We start from the raw sequence: 15,260 nt of genomic DNA, 5'->3' as shown, positions 1-15,260 counted from the left end.
TTAAATATAAATTGTTTACAACTAATACAGAATTTATTAAAATATAATAATTCTATAAGCTTATTTAATAATAAAAAAACATAAATATATAATGGACAGTTTTTTTTTAATTTTACTACTTAAACTGAGTAAATCTGATATTTATTCTCGATATAACCTAATATTACAATATATATAAAAACCTGGTTATTTATTTACTGCCATTTTTATTTTATCGTTTATTAAAATGTAAGAAAAATTCATTAAAAGTAAAATAAAATAAAATACCATTCATTGGTTTAGAAAAAGCAAATAATTTTAATGTAAATTCTGAACGTGCCAGGTATTATCTCAATGCGTTACCACAGGATACATACAATCAATACCTAGTAAGTAAATAGTAAGACACCCAACTGAAATAATAGACTGTAAGGTAGTTACACCTATTATATTGATTATAAACTATTATTATAGCCTACAATCAATAGATGTCACAATAATTTAAATCTGTAATTTATTATAACAGATTACAACCAATAGATTTTAACTGCATGATCAACCTCGATTTAATTTTAATTAATACATCTATGCGACTAAGAAAATCTAAGAAAACCTCATCTGTGATGATCGATCGGAATTGTAATAATCATTTTTAAATAATTATTTCACAAAATTTAGAACCTTACTTATATGTCAACAGGAATCAATAAATTTTGGAGTTCCACAAAGCAGCGTCATGGTACCAACCCTGTATTTAATACACACTGCTGATAATCCCACTACAAATAATACCACAATGTACAAATTCGCAATTGATACGGATCTACTTGCATCACACAAAGATTCTATAGGTGCGTTAAAATGATCAGGAGAGCCTTTGCAAAACTGATTAAAATATCAACAGAACAAATCAGCTTATATAATATTTACAACTAAGAGAATTCAATGTTTACTCGTAAAGATTCAGAAACAATAAAGAACAATAACCAAAAGATATTGACAAATATCTAGATAAACAACTTACATGGTGATCGGATATCTGGGCAACAATAAAACAACTGGGAATATCCTAATATAAGTCAATCGAGGATGTCAATATTGTCACTTAGAAACAAACTAGTTTAAAATAATTTTGTATCTATAGAATCCAAATCTAAGTTACAACTAATAATATCAACATAATCCAAAGCGGGAAAAAAGAGATAGAACTTCCTACATTATATATCTACACGTTGCGGTTAATTCAATTTATATTTACTGTAATACATACAAACTCTTGGATACCAATAAAGAAATACTAATGAAACATTAGAGGAGAGAACAATTCTGTGTCACATTAAAAACCATTGTCAAGAAATTGAGATAGAACCTTTAAGTGAAAGAGTACATAATAAATGTTACAATGACATATATTATATTTTAAAACATTTTATCACGGATACGTTATATGTGTCATAGCAATACATAATTCAACTATGGTATTAATCACTCACCTTGATATAGAGATATGTATAATTATATTGAAGAACAGTGAGTATATTTATCAGTGGAGAGTGGCTCTCGCTCCAGTCAGGAAGCTGTTTGATATGACTGATACGTCCGTGAGCCTCGTTTATGTCGTACAGTGCAGCAGAGTATTAATGACGACACTAATCCGAACAACTGGAATATTTCAATTAACATATCAGTTTATACGCATATACATACAATATTATTTCAATAATTAATTTAGTTTCTCCATACTTGAATTAATGCAACTAAAAATCCAATGATGGCTGCATAATGCAGCCGTTCAATTAGCCACAATGAGAGTTTGTCTGCACATCCTTCGTCCCACCATTTGCTTTCGACGCCTTCTTTACCACAACCGACTGCATAATATTCTTTTTGGCAACAAGAATCTGGAACGTTTCTTCCCAACGGCCATGCATTTATTTGATAATAGTCTGTGTATGAATCAACGCCGCAACACTGAAGCTGAAAAAGTTTATAATATACATAATTATTATTATTCAATGAAATACTGTTAAGTAAGTCTTCTGTTTTCTCAGAAGTGAATATTGGATTAGACCAATAAATCAAATTTTTGTGATACAATTACAATTCGAGTAACATCGAAAATTCAATGGACTAAACCTAATCGTCAATATATTTTGTAGACATCTATGAGCAACAACAAATATTAATAAACAAATTCTAAATAAATTTAGCCAAGATTGAAACCACTACTAAAACATTTTACTCAAGACTAAGTTCATGCGCTATTCATCGGTTTACCGAAATTCCTATCATGGATGTCAAAGTTAAAAAACAGATTTTTATAAATCAAGAATTTTGAGAATTTTAAGATCAACTATATTTGTTTGTATAAACTGGGCCAAACTATAGTTTGACTGAGGTACGTATATCTAAGAAGAAATAACTGCCTTATAGTACATCAGGTAGTAAATAATACATAATAAATAGATTTGTTTTTCAATAGAGTGCATAATAATTACAGAAAAGTGTATCGAAAACTTTTCAATGCATAGGAAAAACCTGTTACTGCTGATTAGACTTTATTTTTGCTTAAAAGCTAAATATAACTAAACATATAGATGTACTTTTACTCTCCTGAAAAAAATTATAAGTTTACTTTCCATTTTTATACAAAGCAGATGTAATGTTTTTGCTACTTCATTTAAATGATGTATTTCATAATTAAATTATATTTTAATTAAGACATAATCCTATTCAATCTAATTTAATTTTATACCTGCACTTGTAAATGATCCCATATGGGCATCAGATTGTTGTCGGTGTAGTTGTAGTGTCGTTCGATGCCTTCACGGAGCTGCGCTCGCACATGTCTACTTATCGGATCACGATACACAAAAGCCAAAGATGCAGTCACAAATTCAGTGCACAGTACTATCACCAGCATACTGAAATACTATAAAAAGACATTATTACAAAGAAACATTCTTAATATGCATAAAATCAAGCTTGTCAAATTAGAATTATCCTCGCATAAACAATTGCAAACTGAAAGTTTGTTCGTAAGTGTATACAATTGTGCTAAACTTCATCTTTCACTAAGAAATACAAAGTGAAAGTATGCTATTCAACAAAATATCACAGTGTTTTTGTGTACAGTCACTCAGAAATATGTAAAATGATATAAAATATTACACCTTAATAACGGTATCAAACCATGGTCATGTTACATTTATAAACCACAACATATGAGAACATCTGCTGCATTGACAGACCTTGAAATGAATAATCAAGAACCACTCTTAATCAAATAACAAAAATTTGTCACATTTTGTAGGTGCATATCTTAACGACTCGACGATTGTAATCAACACCTCAATGGGTCATCTCTAATGGCAAAGTAGGTTAAGTCAATACCTTAATTAATGCATGACTGTGTTCTTCAAGTCACACATTTTAAAATAAAGGCACAATTGCCATTATAGTCATTCATCATCATTAACCTTTCTCTATTCACACTTTAACTTTCCAACCTAAAATAATCTCTCACTTCATCCAGTCTCTCGCTTTGTGAATTATCTTGAAATACTTTACATTTGAAAGTGTTGAAACGCTTTTCATCCATTAGAGGTATTGTTATATAAAATAAAAAACTTGTCTTGTGAATAAATCCAAAGGCACAATAGGGTTTAATATTACTAGTATTATTTTATCTTATATACATATGTTTAATATATTAAAGAATAATGCTTCAAAATGTATAGTTTACTATATCACTAGAGCAATATTATTGTCATGTGTTATAAAATACAACCTTTTTAATAAGCAATCACTAAATTTATAAGAAAACTGTGCTACGCTACCATTATGCTATAAATCACATTTTGTTATTATATATCTACTATCAATATAAAATTCTATATATGCAAACATCTATTACTTACAAAATATGTATTATTTCACACGCGATTGTAGAGTTATTTATATGTTTTTATCATCATTATTAATAGCTTAGCACAAGTTGGATAAGAATATGTATTTTTGAACATTTTTGTTATATAATAAGAAGAAACAATTAATAAAAATATATAAATCCGCTAACCCTTTGCTTAGTTTTACCATTGCATAAAGATGCAGCAGTGTCATGTATCTGTCATTGCAGTTGCAAAAAAGCAACAAAGTGTTTGCTTAATTTTAATGTTTTTAGAATTATCACACGGTGAAAGATTTGAGTTAGATAGCTGCAAAATACTATGTATGTCAGTTACTTATTACATTTAAAATGAAACAACAAACAAAAGAATGTATTCACATCATAGCAACCATAGGTGCCTCTCCTGTAAAATTTATATTTTGTGACTATCTGGTTTTTAAATCAAAGTCTTAAGTTGCCTTATTATTGACTAGTATAATTAAATTATTCTTATGGTAACTTACTGTAACTAATAAGCATTTCGATTGCATGAATGCACCGCAACATCCCAGGAATGACAGCACGAAGCATATCGAACCGACGACGATCAGGAAAGTGTCAGCTCCGGCTCCGTTAAGGTGAGGAACTATCGTGCTCTGTCCCGGGTAATAAACTCGCAGCAAAACACCGCCGGTCACAAGTAGACAGCCTGAAATCTGAAAGTGAAACATGAAAAATTATCCGATGCATGTATACTCGTTTAGGTCGTGCGCGTAGGTATGTATCGACATTTTTTCCGGCTCGCATTGTTTCGAAGTAGAAAAGCCGTGAGAAGTCGTGGCGATTGAGAAAATGGTGTGTGTATAAAACAATTTCCCCACACAATGGTTTACTCGACAACAAAAGCTGAAAAATCAGACCGAAAAATTTAAGCAATCTTTTTCATATGTGTACTCCTGTGTATGGATAATTGGTTTTGGAGAATACACAAAAACTCTCACGACACGCGTCAAAATACCTCACACTTTCACTCGCAGATTTATTACATGCTGCGGTACAAATTATATCGATTTAGATTTTTTAGGTAAACTGACCAATTTTCATAAATTTTGAACGCTTGCCTTCATCTCAAATTGCAGATAAAAAAATATTTCAGTGATTATCCATTCATCTCAAAATTGGAAAAAAAATATAGCTATAAAGGCTTAACATCATTTTTTATATAATCGTGATTTTTTTATTTGTCAGACTGTATTTGATTAAAAGCAATGGAAAAGTAGTTCAAATTACTTACTATTTATAAAAATTTATGAATGATATATGTTTTCAAACTACTTATTATTTACAAAACATCTCTATTTAATTTTTGACTAGCCCTGAAGTATGAAGAAGCATTTGTGATATTTACGGTAGAAACGCAAAATTATCTCTTCTTGGAAGTCAAAAATCCACGTCAAAAGCAATAAAATCGTGCCGTCGCGATTGACGTAAAAGTGTTTTTGCGCCCCCCTATTGACCAAAATTCGGTTTGAATTCCATTTGACCAATACTCTTATATCAAAGGTCCGTAGTAATATCGCTAAGGATAGCTTAGATAACATATGGTAATATACAAGTGCAGACAAACTATGGAGCAATATGCGAGATGCGACTTCTTGCTTTCTTTCGCATATTTTCCTAATAAATGGGTTTGATTAATTCGTGTGGGCTAGGTTTGGGTTTGAACAGCAAATGTATGTTTCGCAACTATAATAGAAAATTTAGATTTATAGACATTTTAGAACAGCATATTCCCTAACGCCTGTCATTTAAATTATATTTTCGCTAGTATTAAATTTGGACTTCACTAGTGAAAATATAACTTCACCGAAAAATACACGTTCATTGTAACATTTAAACAACGCATATAAATAAATAATAATAAGTTGAAATCATGTAATTTTACTAGCCTTGCCAGATAAATTATATTTTCACTGGTAAAAATATATATCTACCTGTGAAAATGTGCTCCAATATGATTTCACTGAAATGCCATATTTTAAAAAATACTTTCTGGTAGATTCGAGACTGTTTTTTATAGATTTTCTTTGAGGGATAACCCGAGAATTTTTGGTTTAAAATCAGAGATATAATTTCAGTTTTTTTCAGAGGGGGGGGGGACAAAAGTTGGACAGTCAATAATATTTTTTTTATTATTTCGATTTCATTAAAATAATAGCACAATAGCACAGCGTTCCTGTAACTAAAACCACGTCACGCGGACCCTAGCGAAAACTACAGTGTTACCAATCGAGTAAAAAATCGCTTCCGTTATTACTAGTCTCGTATCTTATTTTCGAGTATCCCTCTTCGTAATTAAATATATGAATAATTGAATTTCAAAATTGAATTCAGTTTACAAAATATCATAATTTCGTTATAGTTTTATTTTAGTTTCATTATCCGGTTACGTTTATTAGTTATTTTCGCAAGTTTTGCTCAAAACACGGAACATTTGCGAAATATTTCAAAGCCACTGACACTCATTGCGTCACCACCACTTCTCAGGAAGATCATCATTGCATTGAAACGGTTTGTGGCCAAATTCGCTACGGAACGTGGGCGTAATGCGACATTTACTTTTCAATGCTGTTTTTTACTCTACTAAGTAACGGTCTAAACTCGAGTTTATTCTGTCAATTGACAGGAAAAAGAATACGCAGAAAAAACATCGGACAGGAAGTTAACGAAACAGTAAATTTGTGTGAACTTGTTGACCACGAAGTTACAACCAAGACATCCAGTGGTACAGATAACGTAAATAAATAATAAAAACCTTGAAAAATCAGAACGCAAGTTGCATTTACATTTGATTGGCAATTCACGAACAATTTTTTTATAGCACGTAAACGTAAAACGTGTTGATTTTACAGACGGTTAAAATGAACGGTATTCGTTTTATATGATAACTAATTAATAAACACGTGTTTAACGTTTCGGCTTAATCGTATATCTTTTTATGAATATTCATATGATGTGCCATAAAATTTATTTATTTCACTTTTCACTAATTATGCAACCGATCGAGCGTAGTGATATTTATTCCGTTAATGGGAATGTTGAGATTTCTAACTCGATACCATATTTGGTTAAACGTTTGCCTTCTACCATACTGCTTTTTATTATGAATAATACATTATTTTTTCGTGTGTAATAACTAGATTTTTAAATAGAAAAATATATTTACCCATATGATCAGATTCTGCCAACAGAACATGTGCCGGACACATTTATATCCACTGCTACCCATTCTGAAAAACAAACAATATAGCCATTATAATTTATGTTAAACAAATATATTTTAACTAGATTTTCTTTATCAACTAAAAATTGTTGACTATAAAGGATTATAGTGTGCCAACGTTTTCAAATGGAGTTCCATGAGATCGAATAATAATTTATAATATTTTTTACACATCTTTTGAAAATTGTTACAAATATAATATAATTTCTTATAATGTTATCATTATATTGTTAGTATTACGTTGTAACATGACAGGCGTTTACCTAATGCATAACAAAAAATCAGACACCATACTGAAATCAGTTTATAAATCAGTGATGTATATTTTATTAATTATACACTATTATTAAAAGTCAATATGAACGACCTAGCTCGATTTTATTATGATTATTCATCACAACTTAGGAAAACCTAATCTGTGATTATCGAGCGTAGTCCGTAAGGTCTCAGACTATTAAACCAAAGGTTGCGGGCTCGAGCCACGGCAGCATATTCCAATTTTTATTTATAAAAATACGCTAATATTAAAAACCGGCATCTATTGATAATAAATTATAATACACATGATCACCGATTCACAGACTTTCAGTTTGGTGGTTAAAACTTACTTGTAGGTATTTATTGTCTGATTGACTTTCCAATTGGTGCATATTTACCCGGTTGTAACGCATTAGGCTTACGCCTGTGAGGTTGCAACGGAAGATTAAAAATAATAATCATACAGCTCAGACAGCTTTGAACCCAGGTCTTTCATGTATTAGTCGCGCGACAATATCAGTGATATATCGTTCTAATCTATTTATGTATATCTCTAGTATAAAAATGTGTTGAGAATCATTGGTGTTGTATAAATTACAATAGTGAACAGTGAACTAAATACTGTTTAGAAAGCATAGAACGAAACATTATTGGGTGTTTTTTTTTCTAGTTAGTGGTCACAACATTTAGAATAAGTAAAGGATATACCTTAAATAAGTAGTATATAAATAACAATAAAGAAACATAATTTTTGTGATTAAATTAATTAGACCGCAGTGGATTTAAAATAGTGACGAAGAAGACATGTGAGTGAGAGTTTTGTTGTATTGAATATGTTACAGTGAATCTGTATTACCAGAGAAGTTATATTTTCACTAGATTTCTAGTAAAATCATATCTGAATTCATTTTTACTGCTAGATACATATATTTCTACTAGCGAAAATATAATTTAACTGAAAATATGTATGAAACTCGATTTGACAGTTGCGAATGTGCTGTTCAAACCCAAACCTAATTTAAACAAATTATCCAAACCCAATTGAAAGCTTTAAAACTAACAAACTCTTTGTACTTTTATTAGGTTAATTCGTTTAGATATGTTGATTTGAGTCTACTAATTTTTCTTAACCAGTTAATATGACATATGAAGCTTTTTTTATTACATGCAAATATGAGTAAAATAAAATCTCATCAATAACACCAATCTATGTTGTTATTTTGCGTTTCGTTAAGGTTTCGAGGAGGGTCTGAAATCTCCTATGAAACTCAGTGACTCTCTCGACTTTCAAGCTCAAGTTTATCGCAGATTTCGATGAGGATTTAATATATTCTAATTAAACTCTGTAACTCTAGCTTTCAGTTTTGTTGATAAACTTTATTGACACGCCATAAAATAATTGTTATCGCTACAAGCTATCTGCGATTCGGGTGAAGATCGATATTTTCAAGTACCCTAGCGGTTCATGTAGTACATAAAGTTACATGATAATGTCCTTAGAACAAAGGAGCTTCCATTATTTCATCTTAGAATAAATATGCATCGTTCGTTTGCTGCTAACAATATTATAACAATGCATTTAAATTTGTGGTTCAACTATATTTTCTACATCTTTCACACTTGTCTTATAAATATCATAATCGAATAACATGATAATCCATTAAAGATATTAGAAATCCAAAGGACTCGTGGATGATGATTTTTTCCAATTTACTAAAATGAGAGAAAAATAAAAAAGAATACATCATATGATCTCAAAGCAATAAAATAAACGTATACCGTTACATTATGATTCGATAATGATGTCATCTCAACGACTATTAATGAGGCTCTTATATACATTATATATTACGTATTATAAATTATTAATAGACGTGCTCTTCGTCTCATTTCCTCTTATCGTAATTAACTGTTTAATTAGCCAAGTCAGATATTCTCACCGGTCACCATCCACACAATAAAAAAGCATCTCGTTATATAAGACATGATAATACCTGTCCGATTGGTGTTATATAAATACGAGCACGAAAAAAATATGAATTAGCATCGTTTCGATACCAGTCCGACTGGATAGGCAGTCCCCCAAGTCTTTTAATAAGTAGCAGCAGTACCATTGATGCTTTTTAAACGCGGCGTGTAGCATTTTAATGAAAATAAGGTCGTAGACTGTCGCGATGGGGTCACACATAGGAAGCAATTTGTCACCCCATCAATGACCCAGTGATACTGCTCCCGACGTGACACTGTTTTATAATGCTTTAATTTACATTTCCTTGTGACAGATTGGACTCACTGTGCAAAACAGTGTCCTGGGACCTTTCGGTACACGTGCGAATAGAGGGCGATGCGGAAAGATATTTGAAACATATGATACAACAACATTTCAGATAATGTATTTCAATTATTGCTTTCAGTATTTCCTATACTGATATGCAAAAATTAAAAAGAATGGTATTTAAAATACAACACGCAGGAAATGTTTCTAAAATATTTTAATATGCGATTGACTTATGTATATCAGATTGGGAACTGTATATTGTATCTTTACTTTCCGAAGATCCCTCGTATAAAGTTAGGTTGTTATATTTTTGTGGTTCATCAGTGTTTGAATCCAATGTAAACCCAAGTGCTTTTAAATTTCTATCAAATCAATTTCAATATTATACATGTAATTATAATTCCGGTTGATCACCACGGATCAGGTTTTTCTAGATTTTCCCATACTAATGGATGAATATCATAATGAATAATTAAAATAAATTTATATAGGTCGTGTAGAGCGACATTTATTGATTGTAAACTATAACAATAGTTTATAATTAATAAAATATACTTTAAATTGTATTTGTTTTAAATATATTCATAAATTTGCCCATCACATACGTTTTTAATGCATTTGTAATCAACGAAATATCGTTGATTACAAATTTCTCAACAACATAATAAGGTTTTATAATAAATACGTTCTGGGTACTTATACAATTATTTAAATTATCTTTAGAAAGAATTTATGTAATTTATAATATATTAGTTTAATATAAACCCAAGTACCTATTTAAAAAAATAATATTGTAAAATATACATAGTTGAGTTGACCTAAAATTACGCAGCAGAAAGTTCTGTGAAATTGTTTTATTGGCATGTTTTGTAAATGTTTGAGAATTATACTATAGAGTTTTTGACCTTAACATTTATAAATATCTTAACAAAATATAAAAGGAAGTGAATTTATATTATGTTTGCATTTATTTATTGAGGTGTTTTGTGTATATATACATTTCAAAATGTTTATATGTATAGAATATCACTATAGACCAAGATCTGGTGTAATGCCAGCAATACACTCTCTGGAAGTTGTCCAAACCGAACTTAAAACTGAAGTCGGCCGAGACCTACGACTTCGAGTAAGCGAACACACTGTCGCAAATTTCATATGCCGTCCGGACGGCAGCTTCTGTCACGTACAGCCGGCATATTTAGATGCGATCGAAAAATGTGCCAAATAATCGCAATTTTTAAATTGTCATATTATTAAAAATACGCTACTGATAATTATAAAAACTCACCAATACGATAGCAGGAAAAACTTTTCGGTCGTAAATATTCAATTTACGCTAAATCTTTGTCGGCTTTTGCAAAATGTTAAGGCATAAAAATGATACTTCAGAATACGAACACCACATCTGTGACTATCCTAGAATTTGTCGCCATCGATTCTAAATAAGAATTCGTTATAGTGCGACCTTTATATAAGCCGATCTAGGAAAATACATAAGGATATTCGAAGCGATTTTTTTTAACAAAAGCAAGTACCACTAATTATTTTTTAGTTATTTAATTTTATATGAAAAAAAAATAATAATAACGATATCTGTTAGAAGAATATACTATCAAAAATATAATTAATCTCTTTTGGTACCCTAAAATATTTAAAGATGTCAGTAAGAGTCTGTTGGAGTCTCTGATAAGCATGTGGTATTATGACTTGGTCACGTGACCACGATTCAGCGCTCGACATGCGTGTTAACCATAGGACGCCTACGCGTATACTGAAATTGAACCGAGTTACTGAACTACCGCCACTTTACCTCCCATTCTCGGTAACCTCGGACAACTTTCGAGAGATTTTAGAGCGGGTAGAACCGAACTCAACCAAAGTAAGCCACTATATTCTCCGTCCTTGGCCGACCTTGGCCAACTTCCAGAGAGTGTAGTGCAGGCATAATGTATGTCAATTATGTGTTATGTTTGTATTATTTATGGCTTAAATTAAGATTCTTACAAGATCATTTCGAAAGGACTTAATAAAAAAATATATTTATTACTATGAGTTTCGTATATTTCCTTTCCAAATTAAATATCAGATTATTTTTCGCACTTCTCGATTGTTCGTAGCTCATGTAAGTGGTATAGTCTGCGATTAATACCTAAAAGGCTTGGGTTCGAATTATATATAGGAAACCTAGTGTTTTAACTTGTATTGTGTCTAGGAGATCGAAATTAATGGTTATTATATAATTATGATTTCGATCGATCATCACGGATAAGGTTTTTCTCAATGTTTCTAATCTCACGGATGAATATCGTGATGAATTTAATAACATCGAGCTAGTTTGTGCATATTGTCGTGCATAAAAAATAAATGTTGAACTATTATATATTTTAGATGTGCATTTTGATATATTTTAACGAATAATATATGTTTTAATACGCCCCAAAGCTAAGCTGTGTGTCACCGTTAGTAAAAAATTTAACAATAATATTTGGATACTAATGAAAATCATTTTATATGCATACATATTATGTACATATAATTATGCAAAAACTGGTCGATAAGCACAAAAAATGTAGTAAAAACACTAGCCATAGATAAGCATGTTAAAATGGCATTTATTTGGTGTACCGTTGCTTTTATCACCTGACAAAAATATGAAGAAGGCTTTGCCTTTGTGTTCGTTTTTCAATTGTCGGTCGTACGTTTTTAACACACTTTTCATCAGTAAATTGTCTGATTAGCATTCCGTCTTCGTTCGACATAGATATTTTGAAGTTTGAAGTAAACGTGCTTAGATGAAGTGTTTGTTCATAAAATAACAAATGTAAGTAACGTAATCTACTAAAATAATATTTTAAGCTTTCTTCCTATTACTTGTTGCGCCTTTATAAATGAATTTAGCCCGAGGCAAAAGCGTCAGACGTTTAATGATAATAATATAAACTGCACGTGAGATCATTACACCCGTCACACTGACCTACACAAAGTATATTTACAATGGTTATTTTTAATTTATGAGTAGTACTCCTTGTAAATATATAATATATTAAAATAACATTGTAATATATTATTAAGAAAGACCTTTATACATAAAACACGTATTAGCTATTTAGATCTATTATATTAGTTCCAATACCAATCCTAGCAAATTTTTTCTCGGTAATAATATGCGGTTGCGAATCGAACTAGAAAATCAATTTAATGGTCAGTTATCTCTGAAACAAAATAGAATACAGATTCTAATGTTTTATTTTGAATAAATATAGAGATAAAAAATAGATGGGGCTTAGCAGTTTTTTATTTAGAAATTGAAGAAAAAGTTTAAAGGCACTATGTACATTCATATAACCTGGATTACTTTTAATGTATTATATGCGATCTAATGTGCTTTTACAGCTTACTAATAACCGTAAAAATATATTTTTGATTGTTAGTAAATATTTTTGAGTCGGCTTAATTTATTTACATTTAATCAGTAGTTTTAATAAATGATCTGTGACTTAAATTATTAAAGCTGCTATTTATATAATATATTTTTTATAGTTTTATAAAATTATTACTGTTTCATATACAGGCGGCCCTCGACTTTCGGACGTTTGACTTTCACACAATTCGCTATTTCGCACATTTAAAAAAAAAACAATTTTTTGAATTTTTTTTTTTTTTTTTTAAATAAAATAAAATATAAACACGAGTGAGAAACGGAAAAACTTGTGTTGATACGAACAAAAATAAATCAAGGACTCATTAAATTCACACGATTCAAGACAAAGATGGAAATTATTAGACGTTCTGATAGCGGTGAATCTTTTGCTTCAATCGGACGTTCGTATGATACAAACAGGTCTACGATATGTTCAATTTTGCAAAATAAAAATATAATTAAGAAATACGTTCAAAATTATGAAAAATAAAGATATATTTCCGCAATCTTTATAGATGTTTCCAAAAAAACACAACAAAAAATAATATGGATGAAATGGAAAATCTTTGTCATCGTGGATCGATGACCAACATCAAAAAGATGTCCCTCTGAGTATTTCAATTATTCAAGCAAAAGCTCTTAGTTTGCACAAAGATCGGAAAGATAGATTAAAAAAAAAAATTAACACGGTTTTTCAAGCAAGTAACGGTTGATTTTACAATTTTAAAATGAGGTATTCTTTTCATAATATTAAATTTACTGGAGAATCGGCTGATGCCGATAAAGATGCTGCAAAAGAATTTATTTCCTAATTATCCAAAATTATTGAAGATGGAGAATATTCCTCTAGTCAAATATTTAATGTAGATGAGACAGGTTTATTTTGGAAAACTCTTTAACAATGAAAAATATGAATGAAGCCTTCACGCACCTTGACAAATTTTTAAATACTATGGAAGATTGTGATCCCAATGGAGAACGCATATCTCAAGTGCGTAGGGCGATCAATAAAAACATAGCATGTTATAAAATACTATATAAAGAAAAGAAAAAGAATAGGGGAAAACAGTTAACTCTTGATATCTTTTCAAAGGAAACACCCGCAAACCCCACTTAAACGTATCTCTTAAACATCTTATATTTACTTGATAAATACATATTTTAAAATACACACAATTTCAAATTTTTTTACTTCCCTCGACTTTCGTACATTCAACATTCGCACACATTTTCAGGAACCAATTATGTGCGAAAGTCGAGGGCCGCCTGTATTTATAATTAAGTCCTGTTTTTAGCAATCATGTGAATTACACGTATATTTTTTTGTGCACTGACTCTTAATAAAAAAGTGGAGTGTTTATATTCAAGTACCATGAAATTCACACGTATGCATCAGCGCAGCTCTGTGTATTCGTCGTTATTTTTCACACTTAGTGCTTCTTTTCAAGTAGTCAAAATATACTATAATCAATTTATATCGATATGGTTAATTTATTTACGTATAACGCCATAAATACTTGTTTCCCACAACGTATTGTCGTACTGTCGCTCGTCGTAGATCATCGACGAGGTATATATATTTATATTAATATTAAATATATATGTGGGTATTATTAGCACACGATCAAGAACATATGAGACGTGGCATTCTCGTAGCACATTGCGTTAAAGAGCCAGAGTGTCCTCTAGTGTTTCTCAAACTTTGTATATGTATTGTCAATTCAGCTATTTTGTTTATATATTTAAAGGCAAAATAAAATATATATTTATCTGTAGTGAGTATTAATATTATTTTGATCAAATAAACACTTGATTGATTGTTTACAATTATCTAAAGTTTTATATAGTTTTTTTCTTATATAACGTCTTACAGCTTTAAAATGGTTTAAAACATCTTGCTTACATAGAGCAAATTTTAAATCTTAATACATATTAGTCCAAAATGCCATATATAACTGCTAACTAAAAATAATACTAAATTGCAGTAATAGTACAGCTTATAGATTACAGAAAATAATTGACATGTTAAACTATTTAATTTGCATAAACGATAGATATGAGTTTTACTTCTAGCTATCGATCGTTTGCAAATATAGAACAAACTTAAATAGAAGTGCCAAAGGGCAAGACTTTCAAAAAGGCGGAATTTATA

The 15,260-nt window shown here is 30.3% G+C and overlaps 1 protein-coding gene across 2 annotated transcripts in view; it reads right to left on the bottom strand.

The window, feature by feature from the left end:
- The window catches only part of LOC148227258 (tetraspanin-9-like), a 30,740-nt gene that overhangs the window by 953 nt on the left and 14,527 nt on the right, over positions 1 to 15,260 (bottom strand). For both annotated transcript variants that reach the window (XM_088201698.1, XM_088201699.1), the window contains 5 exons: positions 7,095 to 7,158; positions 4,393 to 4,584; positions 2,735 to 2,911; positions 1,723 to 1,956; positions 1,473 to 1,641 (listed from right to left, as the gene is read on the bottom strand). In XM_088201698.1, the coding sequence (XP_088057824.1) occupies positions 1,549 to 1,641; positions 1,723 to 1,956; positions 2,735 to 2,911; positions 4,393 to 4,584; positions 7,095 to 7,157 (759 nt within the window). In that variant the 5' untranslated portion in view covers position 7,158 and the 3' untranslated portion in view covers positions 1,473 to 1,548. The remainder of the gene's footprint in view (positions 1 to 1,472; positions 1,642 to 1,722; positions 1,957 to 2,734; positions 2,912 to 4,392; positions 4,585 to 7,094; positions 7,159 to 15,260) is intronic.

Source organism: Plectrocnemia conspersa, unplaced genomic scaffold (genome assembly GCF_051122295.1).
Source record: "Plectrocnemia conspersa isolate PC_06_02 unplaced genomic scaffold, ASM5112229v1 ptg000013l, whole genome shotgun sequence".
NCBI classification, from domain to species: Eukaryota; Metazoa; Arthropoda; class Insecta; order Trichoptera; family Polycentropodidae; genus Plectrocnemia; species Plectrocnemia conspersa.
The sequence above is the reverse complement of the archived record's forward strand: the minus strand, read 5'-3'. Positions and strand labels throughout refer to the sequence as shown.